Source organism: Contarinia nasturtii, unplaced genomic scaffold (assembly GCF_009176525.2).
Source record: "Contarinia nasturtii isolate CC-2019 unplaced genomic scaffold, AAFC_CNas_1.1 Cnas_scaffold_630, whole genome shotgun sequence".
NCBI lineage: Eukaryota > Metazoa > Arthropoda > Insecta > Diptera > Cecidomyiidae > Contarinia > Contarinia nasturtii.
Genome location: NW_022197981.1, coordinates 1,994,588 through 2,015,075, shown reverse-complemented (window position 1 = coordinate 2,015,075; position 20,488 = coordinate 1,994,588). Strand labels below are relative to the sequence as shown.

The 20,488-nt window shown below is 33.6% G+C and overlaps 1 protein-coding gene across 6 annotated transcripts in view; it reads left to right on the top strand.

The window, feature by feature from the left end:
- The window catches only part of LOC116340013 (protein pangolin, isoforms A/H/I/S), a 131,050-nt gene that overhangs the window by 68,527 nt on the left and 42,035 nt on the right, over nucleotides 1-20,488 (top strand). For all 6 annotated transcript variants that reach the window (XM_031766142.1, XM_031766141.1, XM_031766137.1 and 3 more), the window contains one exon: nucleotides 13,603-13,720. In XM_031766142.1, the coding sequence (XP_031622002.1) occupies nucleotides 13,603-13,720 (118 nt within the window). The remainder of the gene's footprint in view (nucleotides 1-13,602; nucleotides 13,721-20,488) is intronic.

The window sequence follows — 20,488 nt, the reverse complement described above, 5'->3', positions numbered from 1 at the left end:
AATGTAACCCAAATTATTCCAATAAGTCTGTGAAAATGTGGGCAGTTTGAATGTTCTTGAAAAGTTTCATTTATTTTCTTGTTTTAGTCTTTAAACGAAATAGACACTATGCACCATTCACCGTCATCGTCATCATCACTCAAAATGTCACAAACAGGCTTGAAAACGATATTTTGCAACTTTTCTGAAGTTTCATTTAATTTTAAAGTCGACTGTGTGCAATTTGAAGATCCAATGCAACCGAAAAATCACTGCCCCAAAACCATTTCGTTTTATATATAAAAAAGTGCGTACATATTTACATCGTTGAATCAAGGGTATAGTACGTATATATTTTATTAATTTATAATTTTCATGTTGAAGTTTGAAAAAAAGGGTGCCGAATACTCACCCACTCGCACCGAGAGTGCAAGAGAGGGAGTGTTGATACTTGATTATCTTGAATGAACATTGGTTCAAATCGGTAATTCATTCTCCTAATATTTTTCTTCTTTCACTTTCAAATGAATTTTTCGTGTGCTAGTCAGTACGCGTCATCCCTTGATTCTATCGCTCGTCCGCCATTGTATAAATCGTACAATTGGCCGCCATATCCAAAACTTAACTTACTGACTCTGTTTCATCATCAGAAACAGCACGTAATTAATACAACGATGGCGTCATTCCCATACAATAATAGTCTTTTGAAACGATTTTGAAACTTTCAATGGAACATGGCATAAATTTATCTATCAGTAGATTATTTATTTCTTGAAGATTAAACTTGTAAAAAAGTATACTTTTACTCACTTGAACTAGATTCAGAAAGTTTTTTTTTTTTGGTTTCACTCTCTTCTCGGATTTACTTTGAAAACATTACTTTCTATTTGGTTTGAAGTACATGAATTAATAAAAACGAGCACAATGCCATCCATTTTTGTGACGATTTTAAAAGGAATATTATTCAGTTTTTATAATTTATTTTCGAATCTATTCTAGTTCAATCGTAATTTTTATGACTTGAAGAAACCGTAACTGGCTTTAATTTTTCGTGTGTGCTATTTTTCTTGCTCAAGAACACATGCTCTCATATTCACAATGCACTATTTTTGTTTGTATGTTTTTTTAAAGAATTAAATTGAATCATGCCGAAACATGCATTCAAAACCATTTCAACAAAAAGATTGCATTGAAAACAAAAACGAATGTGAAATGATTACTTTAAAAACTTGCAAACTAAAAGAGTTTGAAAACTGTTTGCATTTCGGGAAAGGGAGAGGGGGAGTTAATGATATCGCCTACCGCGTTTTCAGAAATCAGCAAAGTATCATTGATTAGACATGGTGCAGACGAGTAAATTCTAATGTAAAATCATTCCGTAATGATAACAGTTCGCTGTAAAACAAGAATAATAATTAGTAAGCGAACGACATGTACATCTAGCATGTGCAGTTCTATTGCGAATGAATAGGAATTCATATCAAAAGCGAGAAGAACAAACGTCAATAGATAATGAAAAAAAGCATACACTCAAAATTGGAACAAACACTTACCAGATATGAAAATTCCTTAATGGATTGCGATCGGCATGTATGTGTATGTGTGGATGTTTGCATTATATGCCCGAATCTACTGCTTTTGTATGTGAATTCGTCCAAAATCTTCATCTCTATCAATGCCATAACATTTATCTGTTATTTTTCATTCGTATTACGAACGAAATCCTGGCATGTTCTTTCTACAGAGAAACAAATATGAAGAATGGAAAGGAAACGCGCAAGCATAATGCAATCAGTTATCGCCATCAACGCTCTTTCCCCATATCTCTCTTTACCCTTCATTAGGTCGCTTCGAAAACTAGAGATGTACACAACGAAACGTGTGTTAACAATCAGAAATGTCGCATATATGGCAAATACAAAATAATAATGACTATGTGCCGTTTGATTTTGATTTTTTTTTTTGTTCACTTCTATTCTTTTTTATTTTTGCATATTGTGTGTGTGGAGTAAAGATAAGTTGGCGAGCGGGAAAAAAATGTGTGGCAGAAAAAGAAAATAATTGGAAAAATCAGCAAAAGCCGGAGAGGAACAATCTACGACTAAAATATAAATGATGCCTGTTTTTTTTTCTTTTTCATTCAAAACACAAAAGCAAGTGAAAAATATCTAAACGCTTGCAGCTACACGTAGACAGCCCGTCAACATAGAACACTGATTGTGATTTTTTACATTTGGAATCTCTTCTGTCCACAACAAAACAATATTTTTGATTCAAACATTTGAAATGTGTGTGATAGGTGAAATAATAATTTTTAGCGCATTATCACCAAATACAAAAACAATGCTCTGCCACTCGCTGCAAATAAGAGTTGACACATTATGTGCCTGATACTTTAGCATGTCCCATTTTCTTGGCTATCGGCATTAACACTCATCATACACAATGAATATGGTACATTTCTTATTGTGTGCCGACTGTGTACACATTTTTTTTTATTTGTTTTCTTTGGCTGCTGGTGTCATTTTCATTTTTCAATTCAACAACAATGTACGATGTGACATTTCGATTGTGTGAGAGACTTTTCAATTGGGATTCCCAACACATTTGAAAGGATACTTTGCACATAGAAAAGCTTATTTTCGTCTAACTTTGTAAATAAATGGCGAAAACCATACGAGCTCAGAATATCGTTAACAATATTCACATTTTGAATGTTTTTCTGAACACAAAATTAAAAAAAGTCATAACCAACAGGAAAACAGAAGCGTAAACGATTTGAACATGATAGAAGTAAAAAAAACGGCGACAATAAATTAAATTGAATATGCGCCACAATAAACGAAACAGAATAAAAAAATAATAAATATTTTGCTTCATTCAATGACGAGACACACCGGTGTATTGAAATGACCGGCGAAGAAAAAAAAGTGACACAATGTAAAGGAAGTAAAAGAAATAGAAATACAGTCAAACTGATTTTTTTTTTTGCTTCTGTCGTTCCTTTATTTATTTACTGTATCAACTTTTTTCGTCTGATTCCTTTTCGCAATTTCACTCTTTCTTGACATAACATTTGACTGGTAAAACGATTATAAATGCGTTTTCTGTTCAGTCTTTAGAAGTAGTTCTTTTTTGTTGTCTTCTCTACTCAAATATAGTTTATTTTCTACCGCATAGTAAAATTGCTGGGTTGCACTTGTGTGCGGGCGTTCGTTCGTCATTTTTTTTCTTCAAAAGCACCGAGTCTGATATGACGATTGAGTATGATTCTCAGCTTTTAAACTAATAAATATTTAAAATGTGCATTTTTCATGAACAACAACCATATTTAGTTTGTCGCATTTCGTCTTGTCTGATTTTTTCCTCGTTTTTTTGTTTGCACCAATTTTATTTTTTACACACATTTCAAATGCAAACATGAAAAACCACATTCAGTGACAATGTAAAATATATATATACCGTGCGATGAAGAAGAAACTGGCATTGAAATAATCGTGACCACATCCCATTACATTGTAAAATAAATATATAATTTTCCGAACATTGCAAATGGTTTTTTATTTTTCATTTTTGATTTCAATTTTCATACAAAACGAATGAGAAAGAAGGAAAGTATTTTAAATTTTAATGCAAACCAACAAAATAGATCATATTTATTGAAATATTCATTAAATGTTGGTGGTTCTTTCTTCGTTTTGATGTTGTTGATTATAACAGGTTATTTTATTACTAATTCCAATCGACAACCACCAAATTAAGTAATTTTCAATGTGACTCAAATTAACTGTCTTCCATGCAACAAAGCAACAAAAGGTATATCGAAGTGAACAAATGTTGCCATTCTGTTGTCTCAGGCCTATGACGCGCTAAGTCTTTTCATTGCGAAAATTATAAGGAATCATTTGTGGTTACGTGTATTACATAGCGAAAGACTTAAAACTCATTCTTTCTTCGTCTACTGTTGGCTCCTTCTCTTTTTTTGCCCATTACACAATGAATCGACATAGCAAATATCGACTTAATGATAATGGCAGAATTGTCATGACTTGAAATTTAAATGTCAAAGTAATGCCGCCCAAAATGGGAGAGACGGTTAGTGATAGTAATAAGAAACCAAGAATGGAAACGGACGGGTTCGTCAAAGGATGATCAAATGAGTAACATCCAAATCGATGTTTCCTAACGATTTTCCGGTTAAGAATTTTCCTATTTCTATTTTCTCAATCGTTTTTCTCTTTTCTGCTACTGTTGAAGCAAATTGCAATTGATTTTTTATATATAATTTTACATGAAAGGTGCATGTTTCCTGATCAATTTTCGTATTGGACAGGATGATGACGTAGATTTGAAATGACGCTTCGATAATTCTGTTTCAAAGACAATCCGAACAAGAATCGTTCTGAATAAAATGCCATTTTTCACATAGATCGTCATTGTTCGCAAAATATGTGGATATCCACAACATTGGTTGATCAAACGATAAAATAAATATTGACGAAGAAGAAAAAAAAAACTTTATCTCACATCTCATTTTATTGCAAATATTTTTCTTTCGCTCTAATACCACTGTTTGGATACCTCTTAAGCTGACCGGATTAAAGTGTACGGCAAACAAATGTGGCATGGCTTCTATTCCAATTTTCTCTTCGATCACCGTTGCGATGATGAATTATATCGGTAAATAAAATGGTGAACAATTTCAACCAAATCGGATGTCCGGCACAAAGTCAATGCTTCACACAGACTTGTGAATCGGTGCATTATATATACGCTTATATCAAATTAAATGGCATGAATGTGTGTGTGTGTGTGTGTCCAAAGAAAACGATTGATGCTCATGTATGCGTTGACAAAAGTATCCTTCCTTTTCGGATTTCTAATCAAACTGATGTGGTGAATGTTAACTAAAGGGCAAACACACATAGAAAATCATTCAGCATATGCTCTTGAATTAAATGAAAGATTGAAATGCTGGAAACGGTTCATGGTACAAGGAGTCCACAAGGCCGAATAATACATAAGACGAAACAAAAAAAAGCGAAAGAGAAGGAAAAAACGCCATGCTTAACTGAATAAAGAGCAAATATGGACAATTGAAAAGAAAACTCACTTTGCTTAATGAACCAAAAAAATAAAGAGCAAACCTTAATATGATGACGATGACGAAGAATCTCTAACGACACGATTTTGGTAAGACTAACAACTGAAGAAAGGGAGTGGAAAAAAAGAGAAGTGAAACAAAATAAATAAACAAAATTATTTTTCCAAGACAAATCGAGTGGTCCGCAAAAAGTTTACGTAACGCATTTTACTCTTTTTTTTTATTTTCGGTCCAAAAGATGACAAAATGTAACCAATATTTGTATTTTCATGCCTTATCTTGTGAAAATATTATTCTTTGACTGAAACGACACCCAAAAAAATCCATTACGACAAACCGTTTCGGCTGAGGAATACCATACAAATATCGAGCAATAGTGAGATACTCGTACAGTGAGCATGAGAGAAAAAAAAATGCGCACACAAGTGTCCCGTATGTGCATATAGTTTGGGGAGTTTGATTATTTGAAAAGAAGCGAACACCAAAAGATGAGACGAACCATGTAACATCGCATTCTATTGTACTTTTTGTGTGTCTAAAAAAGCCAAATATATGGACGAATAAAAAGCATACAAACGGCTCTTCGAATAAATCTATTGAAATTCAAAATGCGTTCCATATTTTTGTCATATCATTATAATTTTTATGATGCAGCCTCCTTACTTTTTATGTGTGCGCCAATACAAGAGAGAAAAAAAAATGCAAAAGAAAAGATGAAGACGACGATGCTATGCCCTTTTATTTTCTTCGGAAATTATTATCTATTATTCATCCATTGTGATCAAATTTACTTGTATTAATGAGCAAGCACATCAGATGTCAACGACATCGATGGCTGAAAATGCCAGACCAATTTTTGACACTTCAATGAGAATAGAATCATCGCAGATGGAATGTAATAGAGAGCGTTCTTTTTCAAGTAATGTCGCATTTGGCATACTCATTTCGATGAACGGTCAGGCGTCTTTTGTTCCCTTTTTCTCAGCCGAATATGAGTTCGCCATGACCAGGAACCAATTATTAAATTGCAGTTTTTGTAATGTTCATTGAGCTGTATGGTCGCGACTCGCATTTTTTTTTGTTTTCATATAGCATTTACTAATTGGATTCATTCTTTATACACCACAGCATTCACTATTTCAACTTCATTGCTTTGGATTTCAATTTTTATTTCAAACGAAAAAAAACGGCTCAATAAATTGCTTTCTTTTTAAATAGACATAAAGTGCAACATTCTTGCAATATTCAAAATATGTATGTTTCATTGAGTCGAGCGAATGATGAATAAAATATGGCGAAAAATTCCCCTGTGGCCATGTGGCATAATACATTATTTTATTTTATGTTGCGTTTGAAATATATATATACTGCGAACGGTTATTTAAAATACTAATTGAAATCAAAATATTTACAAATAGAATGATTAATAACAAATAAAAGTACGTAACTCATTCGTTGATGATCTTCATTAAATTTAGTGTAGATATTTTGTGCCAAATTTCAATAGAACATAGTCGCAATTTTTGCATTCCGCTGCGAAATTTTTATTACGATTTTCAATGCGTCGTCGCTGTAGACATTGGAATGTGTCACCGCTATATCATCATTTCAGACATTAAATTGGTCGTTAGTTTAGTCAGCGTAAAAATAATGATTTGAAATGCGATGCAAAGAAAAAGTGCCGAATCGTCTAGAGAGCGAGAGAAAGTGAGCAAGACAGGATACCAAATTGACCGGAATTGAGTGCATAAAATGAAAAAAAAAAGCAATAAAAATGTTAAATATTTTACTCTTCTTCTAAATATATTTCCTTTCTAAAATATGTGTGGCTGACGAAAACTATTGAGAAAAATGGTCGAATTTCAGTCGCTCAATTGCTTTCATTCGATCTCACCACGTTCATCTGTCACGTTTATTTCTATAAATTGTCGGATCATGTGAAAACCGTTTTTAAATTTTCCGTTACAAATTTTCTCGATTTTTAATGCCGATTCAAACGTGTCAAATGAATGGTTGTTAAATATATACACAATTTTCACACAATACCGTGTGGTTTTGGACACCCATCCGATTATTTTCAAACGTTCAGTTTTGTTTTGTCTTATTGTCTATTGATTCTATCGAATTCTAACAGGTCGCTAATTATCCCATAATATCATTTGGCTCGATCGAGTTGTTATTGTTTCGATGTCTCTGTGTTGGTTTTATGCTTTGTCGTTTGCTTTATCAGTGGGTCAAAGATCGGTCGCGCATATCGTACAAACATACCATTTAGAATGGGTTATGGCGCGAGCGAGAGCGCTGAGGCGCGTTTATCATGTGGTGTTCATTTTTTAAGTAAAATACATTGAACAATCGATTTGAAATGTGTTTGCTTCGAATCGTTCATGGTTTTGTTTTTCTCTATTTAAACAGCGTGTTTTTTGTTCGATTCCCGCACTGAAAATAACTTTTTTGTTGATTGCATGCAATTGATAACTAGATATTGACAAGTATTTAGTTTTTATTGTGGTATTAAAAACGCACTTTAAAAAACAATAAACGACACGAAAAATCTAACGATGAATAAATTTAACAACAATAACAGCACAATTGAAAACCAAAAAAAAAAAAAAATTATGCACGCACATTGGAAATGCTAGCACAACGAAATGTGTGGCACGAACGCACACATGTAAAGAATGGGAGTCAGAGAGAGAGAGAGAGAGTGAAAGAGAAGTTGAAGCGCCACGGTAAAACGCATTGCACATGGTTTAATAATGATTGTTTGGTATGGGATGATAGTATCATCATGATACACATATTTAATAAAACGGTAAATTAAAAGTAGAAAATTAAATAGAAACGATAATAATATGGTTGGTGAATTGGTTTGGCATTGTATTCACTGCCGCATTGACGACAGAACTCGCACGAGCACAGAGAGCAAAAATAATAATACAGCCACAACAACAACGATGGCGACGACATTGAAGACGACGCAGAATTGAAAAACAATGTGTGTGAATGCATAAAAGTACATGCATTTCAACTCTTTATCTCTCTCTCCTTTCTGTTTCTCACTGGAACAGTGAAAAAAACGTCTTTGAAACGCACTGCACAAAAATAGTTGCAGAACAGACATTTGCCTCTCTATTAATCAACTCAATGTCTAATTTCATATGCATCAGTTGGTCATACGGCTATCAAAACGGTGAACACGCTTCAATGAACGTTATATGCATACCGGTCAATTCGTCCCGGTTTGTCCATTTATCCACCATTTGTTAGCGTACTATTCTTGAATCATTTAAAATTGGTTAAATGGTTTGATGAATCGATTGTCGGCCGATAGATAGAGAGCGAGCGAGAGACAGAAAATTGGCTGAAAATTGTGTATTTTCAAGTGATTTTCACAGCAATTGGTCTAAATTTTAAAACTCAATGCATTGCATTTATTATCGATTACCTTTTGACCTTTCGATTAAGCAAAGAGAAAAACGCCCTCTGAATTAAACATGAAACTTATACGCTAAATATTGTATTTGCCCGATGTGAAAATGTCTAATCGTTCATGACATGAAATCGTCTGTGGCTTGGCAATATGTATTACTCTCTACTTTTACTAAAAAGACAACAAAAAAAAACGGTTCTGTAGAAGTTTCGAAAGATAAATACTTTGCACAACACCAACAAAAATGACCATACATTTTTTTAACCCCTAATGAATTATACACTAACTTCGAAAATAGTTTCGATGCATAATTTAACATACGATTGCACTCGATAATGTACAACACAAAAAAAGCAATCAAACTCTCGTGAAGCATGTTTGAACGAAGTAACATTGTATCTTGATCGGTACCGTGCCGATTTTATGAAAATGAACGAAGCAACTCTTCATCATTATCAATTCATTAGAAATTTCATGCCATCGATCAAATGACTAAATCCAACAATTAACGTTTGCAGATAACGTACATAGAATGATTCGCAAATACAACATACACCCCAAGTATTAAATAGTGGAGCAAAGAGTAGCAACACATATTGTGTAAGCGTTTGCAAATTGAACGAACGAGCAAGAGAATATGCGAGGTATAATCCTATAGTGATTTTAGCAATATATAGTGTAGTATAGTATGTGTTCATATTGCCGCCACCTCCACCATCGTCGTTGTCGTCATTCTATACTTGTAAGCTTTAATTGTCCATTCAGAATGATATAGACGGATTAAACATTTGCGCTCATGCACACACTACCAACAAAACTGAAATATGTATTACATTAAAGAGAGACAGAGAGAGAGAGTCCGAGAAATGAGTATAAATAGCAAACGCGCTGTAAATTATTCACGTGCTTGTAATTAAATACCTGCAATGGAAAATGATGGTTGTGATCCATATATATATGTGCACGCACTGTATGACACACATGACAACGTGTTTATTACAAATTCATTAAGTTAAAGCCGGGCATCTCTGCTCTATGCCGATCCAATGTATATATATGTACATTGTTGTCGTCATTATTATATCTATGATTTTAACATTATGCATAAATAATGTAATGATTTCCATTTTCCGGCATCGCACACAACACCGATAGATAAATAAATGCCAAACAAATACATAGACCGTCACCGTGTAATTGAATATGCACAATGGCACTCAATTTATTATAATTTTTGGAAGGTGGTGAATGTTAATTCATTCATATTTCACATTTGCAAATATATCGATGTAAATTTGATCAACATCAAACACACCGAACCAGCAACGCATCTCCATCAACATCACTCTGATGGATGCTGAATTTTATTCGGAAGTGCAAAAATGAACTCGACCAAATTTAATATTATCGAACATAGTTTCGTGTGGATTGAAATTGGTTTGAAGCTACTTGAAATAGATGGTGAACTGTTAAAAGTGATTGTAATTTAAATTCCAAAGATGTGTCATCCATTGCGTGAAATCGTTAAAAATGCCGAAATCGATTTATGAAGAATCAAACGATGTATTTTCATCCGAAGGCGATACAACTCGTCCGAGATATGATTTACCCTTTTTCCTTCTAATTTTTTTTATGAAAATCGAGAGCATTCAACTCTTATAGCTAGCACGAAATTTTTTACACTTTGAAATCAAAGTGAATACGAAAATCGCTGTTAAATGAAACCGAAAACGAAAGGGAAAAAAGTGAAATTCGACTTTTATTTTGAGATTTGCCAGTATGTATTGGATAAAATTTCAGCAGAGTCCGTTCAGGCAACATCTCACGTAAAAAAAGGGAAAAAAAACATTTAAAAAAAGTTAAGCTTTAACTCTTTCTGTCATTCGGGTCACATTTCAAATCAATTCGATGCCAACAGATATTTCGATTTTTTCGGTCGATTTGATTTGTTTTTATTGTAAAATGTTGTGCTAATCAATAAATGGGAATGTAAATCAAGAAACATCCGTATTTTGTGTGCTACGATATAGATTTAATTTTCAATGTGCATCACTTTGGATGCGGATCAATTAAATGAAAATGTGAATGGGCTTCAAAATAGAATTATGTGTGTGTTCGCACTATTTTAACATAGAAAACTACAGAGCACGGTTTATTGCGTTTATTTTGCTTCAATGAATCGATAAACAGATAGACCGAACAAGGCCTGCATCGAACAAGTGAGATAGAGAAAAATGAAAAAGACGGACTCAAATGGAACGATAAGCCATAGATGTTGTCTGACAACAAATAACATCACTATATATAATATATTTACATACGAACTTTGTGCGCTGTGTATGCAATTAGAGAGAATAAGAGAGGTGATTGAAAGAGAAAAGGAGAGAGAGAAAGAGAAAATGTAGCTGGCTTCTGTAAATCGAAGCGCACGACGCGTCACCTTTATGTTATGTCTTACGGAAGGATTTCCAGCTGTATTTACAAGCAATTTACATTCATTTTATGAGGCATTGTACAGTTTTAATTGGAAATAAATAAATAAATAGCACGGTAATAGAAAACGCTTCTTTACGGCAACATGTAACTTTCTCTCTCTGTCTTGGTGTATGTTTATCTCACTTATTCGCTCTCACTCATTCCAGTTCATCAAATATATTTATATACTATAAATGAACTGATTGAGTGATAAAGACACTTTGGGTCGACTGTACGCGTCTCCGAACAACTGAAAAAGAGAAAACCATAGCATAAACATCCTCAATGCACCCCGAAAAATCTAACTCTCTCTCACTCTCGCTCCTCTATTTCCAGGGATACATTTTTGAAAATTGTATTAATTGCACACATGTATTGAATATAACGGCCGTAATTCGTTCGTTGACACCATACCTGCTACAGCCAAATCGATTTCAAAAATTATATAAATGTTAAACGGTAATCGGTAACATGATCGTTTAACAATGTAATAACATAGAATACACATTCCAACATGAAAATCGATACGAATGAATGACAAAAACCGAACATTTTGCCGGAATAATAATAATAGCAAAAGGGTTACATTTTTGTTGTCGTATTCGTAACAAAAGCGCATTTTTCAGGCGCAATAATTTGTGATACTGAACATTTCTTTCCTGATTTCTTTCATTGATACATTGACATCACGATTTCTCATATGTTTTTCAATTTGCTTAAAATATTTTTGGATTCAAACCGTTTTTTGTTTTTTAGACGTATTCGAAAGAAAAAGAAAAATTATTTGAGCGTTGAAAATCACAATAACCCTGAATTGAAATTTAAAGACTATGCTCGAGATTTATTGTATTGATGAATTCGGAAAGAAAATGGAAAAGCATAAGAGAAAAAGCGGTAGATTGGAACGGAGATATTGGCCAGTTTCTTTTCGAAGCGATGTGGAAAAGGAAAAAATGAAATTTTCTAAGCATATAACTGTGCGAAATGGAGAGAAAAAAAGGCGGCAACCAAAAATTAAGGGTAACTCCTTTGAAGCGCATTCTCCTTCACTTGTGCAATGCTAGTACAATAAAAGCTACACGCTTACTGTATAAAATACACGCACGCAAACGGATTCCCAATCCAATACGAGTGAGCCAGTATGTGTGTGTGCGTATATATGTGTTTGTATTTGGTCGAGAGGGAGAGAGTGAGCATGATTTCCACACTGTCTTCAACAGAATTGTGAGTAACACATAAACACAGGGCATATTATCTCTCTCGTATTCTCTCACTCTCACCCGGTTGGCCATTTTCCACACTGGAAACGCTTCAAGCGGTTTTGATGCTGATAAGTAAAGTTCACTGTTTTTGAAGGATTTTATTGTTATTTCTTATTCTTTTTGGTTATTATTTCATGGGTACGCTTCATAAATATCTTAATAAATTTGAATACAAACAAAAACAACAACAAAAATTGATCACGAAAATCAATTTTAAATAAATGATGGCGAATTATTTCACAAAATGATTAAAACGAAAATGAAATTCATGCTGTTGTTGACGATTTTTTTTTCTTCTTGTTCGATCCAATGCTGGAATTGTGCGCAACCAATTCTGATGTGGTATCACTAGCTATCGCGCATATACACACATATATATATGGAATATAAATTTACAACGCTGATGTTGTTGAAGCATCCATCACAGTTTTACTGAGTGAGCATCCAAGCAATTCCTGTGCACTATTGTTGATATTTTAAAGCATCGGCTCTCTCTCGTTCTCTCGCTTCTTGTATTTGTATGCAAACGAATCTTACATTATATAGCATCGATGTCCACACGATTCTATGTAAATCCTATATAATGGATACAAATACATGTTATATACATGTTTGTCTTGTATGCATTTTTGCCCCAAAGAGCTTTTTATCTCAATCCAATTCGAATTTGGGACGGGATTTTTATTATTGTTGTTGGTGTTGTTCAATTTTACCGTTTGCTTGGTACCAAGTGCACTTTATATGTGTGTACAATGGTGTAGTAGCCGTTGGGTATGAAAACTGAAAATTTGCTGTGTTTTTGGATGGTTGATTTCTCTCTTTCTCTCTTCATCTCAAACTTTATTGCGTTTGTTCGCTTTTTCACTCAATCACCGCCATTTTTACTGGATTTCCGCATTGTGTTTCCTTATGTTTGGACCCATTGTTGAAAGAAGGGTGGCCAAGTAGATAAACACAGCCAAGTGTAAGTGAATAAGAAAAATGACGTGAAAAAGAACAAGAGAATGTGAAAAATCATCCATTTTTAATTTGAATGTGTTATCTAAAGTTTGAGAATGCTTATATATCGATAAAACGTAAGACATTCGCATCACTCTTTTATTGTGTTTAATATCATATGTTGCCTCAGTAATAGATGGACGAGAGCTCTTCTCAAAGGATCGTCAATAACCACTAAATTTTGATTTTTCTTTCACTACCACTTTTTCGGCCCAGATACAATTTGACTTAGCAACATAATGAAGAAAAAAAACGTTCATTGCCGAAAATATTTCGGATCGGTTTTTTTTTTGTTTCGTATGGTTTGATATGATTTTTAATGGTTTATTTTATTCTTATTCTCTTTACAGGCTAATAAAATGGGCTTGCCCAGTTTCTTTTGTCATAATGGAGTTGGCGATCCACTGGCAACTCCACCGCCAGCGCATTGCGGAATACCACCCTATCAACTAGATCCAAAAACAATGGGTAAGTTCGAATGTACATAATGCACATTTTCTATATTTGGTTGTCATTTAATGCCGCACCTGACTCAATTCACCGCCAAATTGAAATTCATCGAACAAAAAAAGAACACCAAAGAAAAATCATTACAAATGCGCCAGCAATTTTCCAGCGAATCGACACACACCTTTGAATCAAAAATTAATTCTTTGGAAATGTGTTTTACGTGCAAACGTAATAAAGTGGTATAAAAACCCGACACCTCGATTTAGAGATGGAGAATAGAAGCGATAGACAAAAAAAGAGACGAAAATTAAAGGAATTGGAAAAGCGTCGAAAAAAGCAGAGACCCATACTCGCCGACAAAACACATCCGACTATTAACACATATGTGGCATGCGAATACCACTTTTCCAAGCCAATGTTCAATTGAATTTTTGTGTTGTTGAATTTCAACGCATGCAAATCGCGAACATACTCGACAATGACGATAAAAAAATCGAGTTTTATAATTTGTTCATTTTGAATGGTTGCATTCATTTGGTGACAACTGCCGTAATATGTAGCTTTATAATGATGTATTTCAACGTACACTTTACTCTCTCTCTCTCTCTCTCTCTTGCTTTTGTTCTATTTCACTAGAGTGAGATTTTTTGATTTTTATTCCTGCTCTGTCTCTGCAAGAAGTTCTCAGTACAATTACAATTATGTAATTACTAAATGGTTTTTTTTTTTCTCCCATTTCCATCTCGCCGCGTCTTGAAAAGAATGGTCTTTGCTTCAAATAGTACTTTATCCATCAATTTGGCTCATGCCATTCTAGTAGATTCGTTGTCTGCACTCTCTCAACCTCTTTGGCGACATAATATGTACCGCTATGTTACAAATTCCAAATCGTTTATAGCACATATATTTTTCATTTGTGGTTGTTCCTTTCACCATGCAAAAAAAAACAACAAGAAGAACAACCATAAATGATTTCGTTGAATCGTAAATGTGCACGCAATTTCGTAGTTTCATTGAATTACAACCGATTTTCTTTTCTCATTTTTGTTCGTAAGTATGCAATGTGAAAAGACTACTTTATCGTGCATATTGTTGACGTCCGTCGTGCGCGCTCGCTTTCTCTCTCTAGTCAAACGCCTCTCTTGACATGTATAGTGTGTACACATGCATCATTTTATAAAATGTAATATGTACGCGAGCAATCGAAAAACGCAAAATGCATTCCAACCAAATCGAGGCACTTTAAAATACGCACAATATGCCATATACTCTTCACAATTCATTTGCACATAAAAACGCTATTTTGCTATTGAATACGGTGTTTTGTGTATATATATGTGTGTGTGTGTGCAAAGTGTACAATTAAATGCTGAGCTAAATTATTTCAAGATTCGACAAATAGAATAGACGAATGTGCGTTTTGCGTCGAACTAACGCAAATGCCAACTTGAGCGCGAACACACTCCTTCTTCTGACTATATATCTTTCTCGGTATTCTATCAAATATCCACCGAAGTGCTATTACAATAAAAACCAACAACAACGACGCAATAGATTTCATTTATTTTTATGTTATGTAGATCAAAAGTTTCATTTTGCATGTAATTTGCACAATATTTGTAGCTTAATGATGCATTTACATCATTTTTCTTTTTTGCATCTCTCTCTCCGTCGCACTTCTCAGTGCATTGTATACATTGGTTTAGCGCAAAGTGATATAATTCAAATTGTAAATTAAATACAATACTCACAAAAAAAAAATAGAAGTATGACCGAATCGATCATGATATTATGAGCAATTATCTTCTTCAATCATCCATTATAGCGCGAATTTTGTATTCATCGCATAGTGGTTTGTCTTTGAATACAGATACAAATAATGAAAATTCATACATTGAATGAGAATGAAATGTTTAGCTGGAGACGAAAAAAGTCTTTATAGAATAAAAATATCAGAAAAATAGCACTCTCAAGCCAATTCAAAAGCCCAAAACCGCAGACATTTATAGATTCTACCTTAGTATTTCTTTTCTTTCTCAAAGAGTATGTTTCAATTGGTAAGCAAATGCCCCTCGAGAGAACGGATTTTCGTTGTAGAAGTAAAAAGGACATTTCCAAAGACCAACATTGAGAAAGAAAGAAATTAAGTGAATGAATTTGGGTGCAGAAAATCGTGTATTTATTTCGGTGATGTAGAAAAAGGTCTCAAGCCGAAAAATGGTACAAAAAAAGAAAGAAATCAAGTACTTTAAGCTTTTAAAGAAACTCATTGATTGTAGCTCATTAAAAACTAAACTCTTCACGTTGCTCGTATTTTTTTCACAATTCGATTTCGTTCTTTTTCAATCTCATTTTGGAATGTGTATGTGAACGGTTTTTCGGATTTTTTTTTTACATTTTCTTTGTCGCGCTAATGAAATTGAGATTTCTACATGCAGTCATGCACACTGAACAGTACCGATGTTTCCCTTTTTTTTCCTTACATTTTCCGCATGAATTTGATATATACACCATGTTTGATAGCCAATGGAAATACAAAAATCAAATACATTCGAATCGTTCCAATCAACGCTATGACGCTGTTGTTGTTGCTGCTAATGTCCTTCAGTTGACAGAGAAAACTTGAAATTCACTCATTTAAGTGGTGTAGAAGTGTGGTGTGGTTTGGTGGTTGTCGTAAAATTCACATTTTTTTTATTTCATTTCATTTTTGATGTCGATTGTCTCCATTTTACCGCCTTTCGAAACGTGCCTGGGCATAGGATGTACTTGCGGTTGTGATGTTGTTGTTATTATTATTAGTTGAGGTTTTGCGTGTGTGTTGTGGGCTCGAAATGTATTTTTTTTTCTTACTATTTCGTCATTCTCATGAAATCAATAGGTGATTTTGACTGAGTATAAAGTTAACATTTGCTTCATGCACACGTATTTACTTTTTGTTATCAAATGGTTGGTTTTCATTATTGCCTCCATATGCTGCGTTCAAAAATATGTCGTTGAATGAGAGAAAGAGAGTGAAAAGTGTTTGCGACGAAAATTATTGCTAAGTCAAGTGGTCGAATGCATTTTAAAGCCCAATACGATTCATTCAAATGAATGAAATACACTTGAACGTATTGTATTTTCGATTAGTGTACTTATAATAATTTTACCTATCGTTCGATGGTAATCCATCAAAAATGTCCTTTTTTCTCACTTCTTTTTCATGAAATCTCTCATTTTAAAAGTCGTAATGAAAGAATTGATAGTACAACGAAGATTCGAGTACCAATGGTAATTGGATAACATTGAAATTGAAAAATGAAAATAAAATCGACAAATTCTTAGCCGAAGAGACCAAATTACGTCTATCAATGACATTTTTGCGAGAAAAATAAAGTAGATAGAAATCAATGTAATTTTTACCATTTCTTGTACACACATTTTATTCTTTTAAATTTAACTGCGCAATATAAGCGATGATCAAATCGAATGTTGTTGTTTTTTGCGATAAAATCGTTCGTTCAATCAATTTGAAGCGTTCTTCAAAATAAATGATTCAATTGTTCTTCGTCGTGAAAGAAGAAGAGATTGAACGTTTCAGTCTCTCTAGATTTCACTGTCTGTATTCCATATTCGCAATCTATATTTTCAGATTTCGTTTATTTTATCAAAGAAGAAGTCTCATTATTGCCAATCTTCAACTCCCCATCTCTTTCGCTCCTCTGTCATTTTCAAAAATTTGAAACACTACTCCACCGCATCTTCAGTCAAGTAGCAAAGACGTGAAGTAGCATTTCGCCCTCCCCCTCCCTAAAAAAAAGTAGAAAATTCGAAATCGGTCCGTTTGCTTCAATAAACATTATCGTTTTCGTTTTTCTTCGGCAACCACAGTCTAATGGTGATGTTTGATTTTGAAGTGAAAAAAATGGATGAATTTGTATATAAATCGAAAATACATAGCATAAATAAATTATCATAAATGAATTAGGTGTAACGTTTATCAATGATATCGATATACTCGCATTTAAAAACGAACTGGATGGGGCCAAATGTCTTTGGCTGATTTTCATACACCATAAGATCAGCGTCCTTAGAGAATATCAAGTACTTAAAGTACTCAAATTAGTACAAAATCAAAACACAAAACATTTACATATGTGAATCATCTTTACACTCATCTAAATTTATATGACAAGACAAATGGCAAACAAATGGTAACCGCATTTAAATATATGCACCAAAAAATCGATACGATAAAATAATTTTACCAATCGAGCGGGTGCGCTGGAGAAATGTGTGATATGAACAATATATGAGCAGTTTCTGTGATTGGATATGAATTTTTTAAATTGAATTTATGAAAAAGGAGAGTGGCGGTATATTGTCAGTAGTAATTTATCGATTGTCACCGTTAATCCGATTTTAAGACTTAAAGTATAATCGCCATTGGCTTCTCTTATTTTCATTCTCCCCTAAACGTTGCGTGTAGGTATTTCTTTCTCCCCACTATGCCAAACAGTTCAACAACAAAAGTAATAAAAAGAAGCCCGAAGTGTTGTGCAGAAAATCGTCGCTTGAAATCGCAGAAAAAATGCGTATCTTGTATAAATATATATATTTTTTTAAATTTTACATCCGTATGTGACTCTGTCATAATAATCGGTCTATGCTCATGTACAACATCACATCTGAATCAATCGTTATTGGATCTCGTTATTTATTAAAAAAAAAACGGGATGTGCCAACCGAAGCGATTTTTTACGGTTCATCAAGCATCAATATCGATCCACGAATCTACATGCATCGAATAATACATAAACAAAACTTATTTATTCGGAAATGAAATGTGCACACAATTCACATGTACATAAGATAGTATGAATTTTCTTTCCTGTTGAGTCAACATGCGCTTCGATTGCTACCCATAGAAATGATTATTTTAATCGAATATACTAAAATATGAATGAATCGAATTAACACAGAAAAACTTACCATTTTAAAATGCAAAAATCATGCGGTTTTTCCCACCATACACAGTTTGAGTGAAAAAGAGACACAATTAAACCCGAGAAGCCAAATGATTTTATCGAAATGTCGAATACCTTTCTAGATTTTACTTCGATTCGCCAATTTGCAATTTCAAGCATTCGCAACATAATTGATACACATCAATAAATGCTGAAAAGTTGAAAATGCCTTAAAATTAAATACATCTCATGCAGCCGTACAGCATCTGCAATGCAGTAAACAACAATATTTTCGCGCGCTCTTCATCATTTTTGTTTTGTATGCGCGCGTATCCTTTTCGCAATGCAATTCTTCAACGTTAACCATTTCCACTTGTGTAAATTCTTTTCAGATGCTCTCTCTCTCTCCATTTGCATATACTAGTAACCATTTTACATGCCACGCACTTGTTTTATTGCATAAATACTCTCTCTCTCTATGTGTCTGTGTGTCTCGGTATATTGCAATACATGCTTGTAATAAGCAAACTTCGATCGAAATACGGCTTGATATTTTCGGATCTTTTTAGTTAAATGAAAATTTTTGCATAGAAAATAACAAAGAATCCTTTCAGATAGAAACATTTAAATGAAATTGATTCCGAGATGTTTGGTTCGTTCGTCTACATCCAGATACAAATGCTCATGTTCTAAACTAAGCGGATATTCAAATGGCAGGGAAAAATTGAAATCTTTTCTCAAATGGAATTTTTGTTTGAACAAACAAAAACACAAAAAATTTCATTCAAATTACGATATTTCCATTTGGACTCTTTCTTCTACCTTCATCGAAATTAAATCACTCACAGGCGAACAATAGAAATCAAAACAACATTTGTGTATTTAAGTAATTCGAAATTGAACAAAGACCAAGAATAATGTCCAAATGTAAAAAAAATTCTGCCAAATGAAATCGATTTTGTTTTGTTATTCTTTTGCCAATTGAAAACGAGAAATATCGTAAATGCCAGCCGAAAGTCATTAGGAACCGAGGAAATGTGCATAATTGCAAAAAAATAAGGCCAAAATTAACGCATAAATCAAATTTTCACCGATTGAAAAATCGCTTTCGATTTATGTATGTTTCAGTTCAGTTAGGTTAAGAAATTTCTTGAATGGTAATGGCGAGATTTTTAAACCAAAAAATGTAACTAATTCGCATTTAATTTAATATTGAAAGATGAACAAATGGAAAAAATGAAAGAAAGAAAAAAGAATTGAATAACATTGGTGCAATTTAAGGCTCGTGAATACGGAAAAATATTCAAATAAACGGACAATTCGATTAAATGGCTTTTGTATGGGCTGCAATAACAACGGCCGTAGTTGTAGCAACAAAAGCGTCCATGGCTATACTTTCAAGTGCATTAAAAATACGCGGTGCACTGATCCGGTTTTTGAATTAAAAAAAAATCCTTTTTATTCGGGCCTCTTGTTAAACACAAAGAATAATGGGCAAAAACGATTCGACTACTGTGCATCAAATGTTGAATAAAAAAAACTAAATATCAACAACAACAACGAAACAAATCTTTGAGCGCATCTCTGCACTAACACACATAGAAACACGTGAGGCAAATGGAAGCTTGCAGGAAAATGAAATCGATATATATTTTGTGTTATCGGTTCGATCGATCGATTGCTTGTTCATCTGCATGTAAATAACACAGCTTCTTATCTGATCGGCCATTTGTTGAGAGCAAGAGTAGAGAGAATAAAAACGAATGAACGAATAATGCATTGCACCTCCGTCTACATACGTAGAGGATTTGGTGTGTGTGTGTGTGTGTGTGTATAC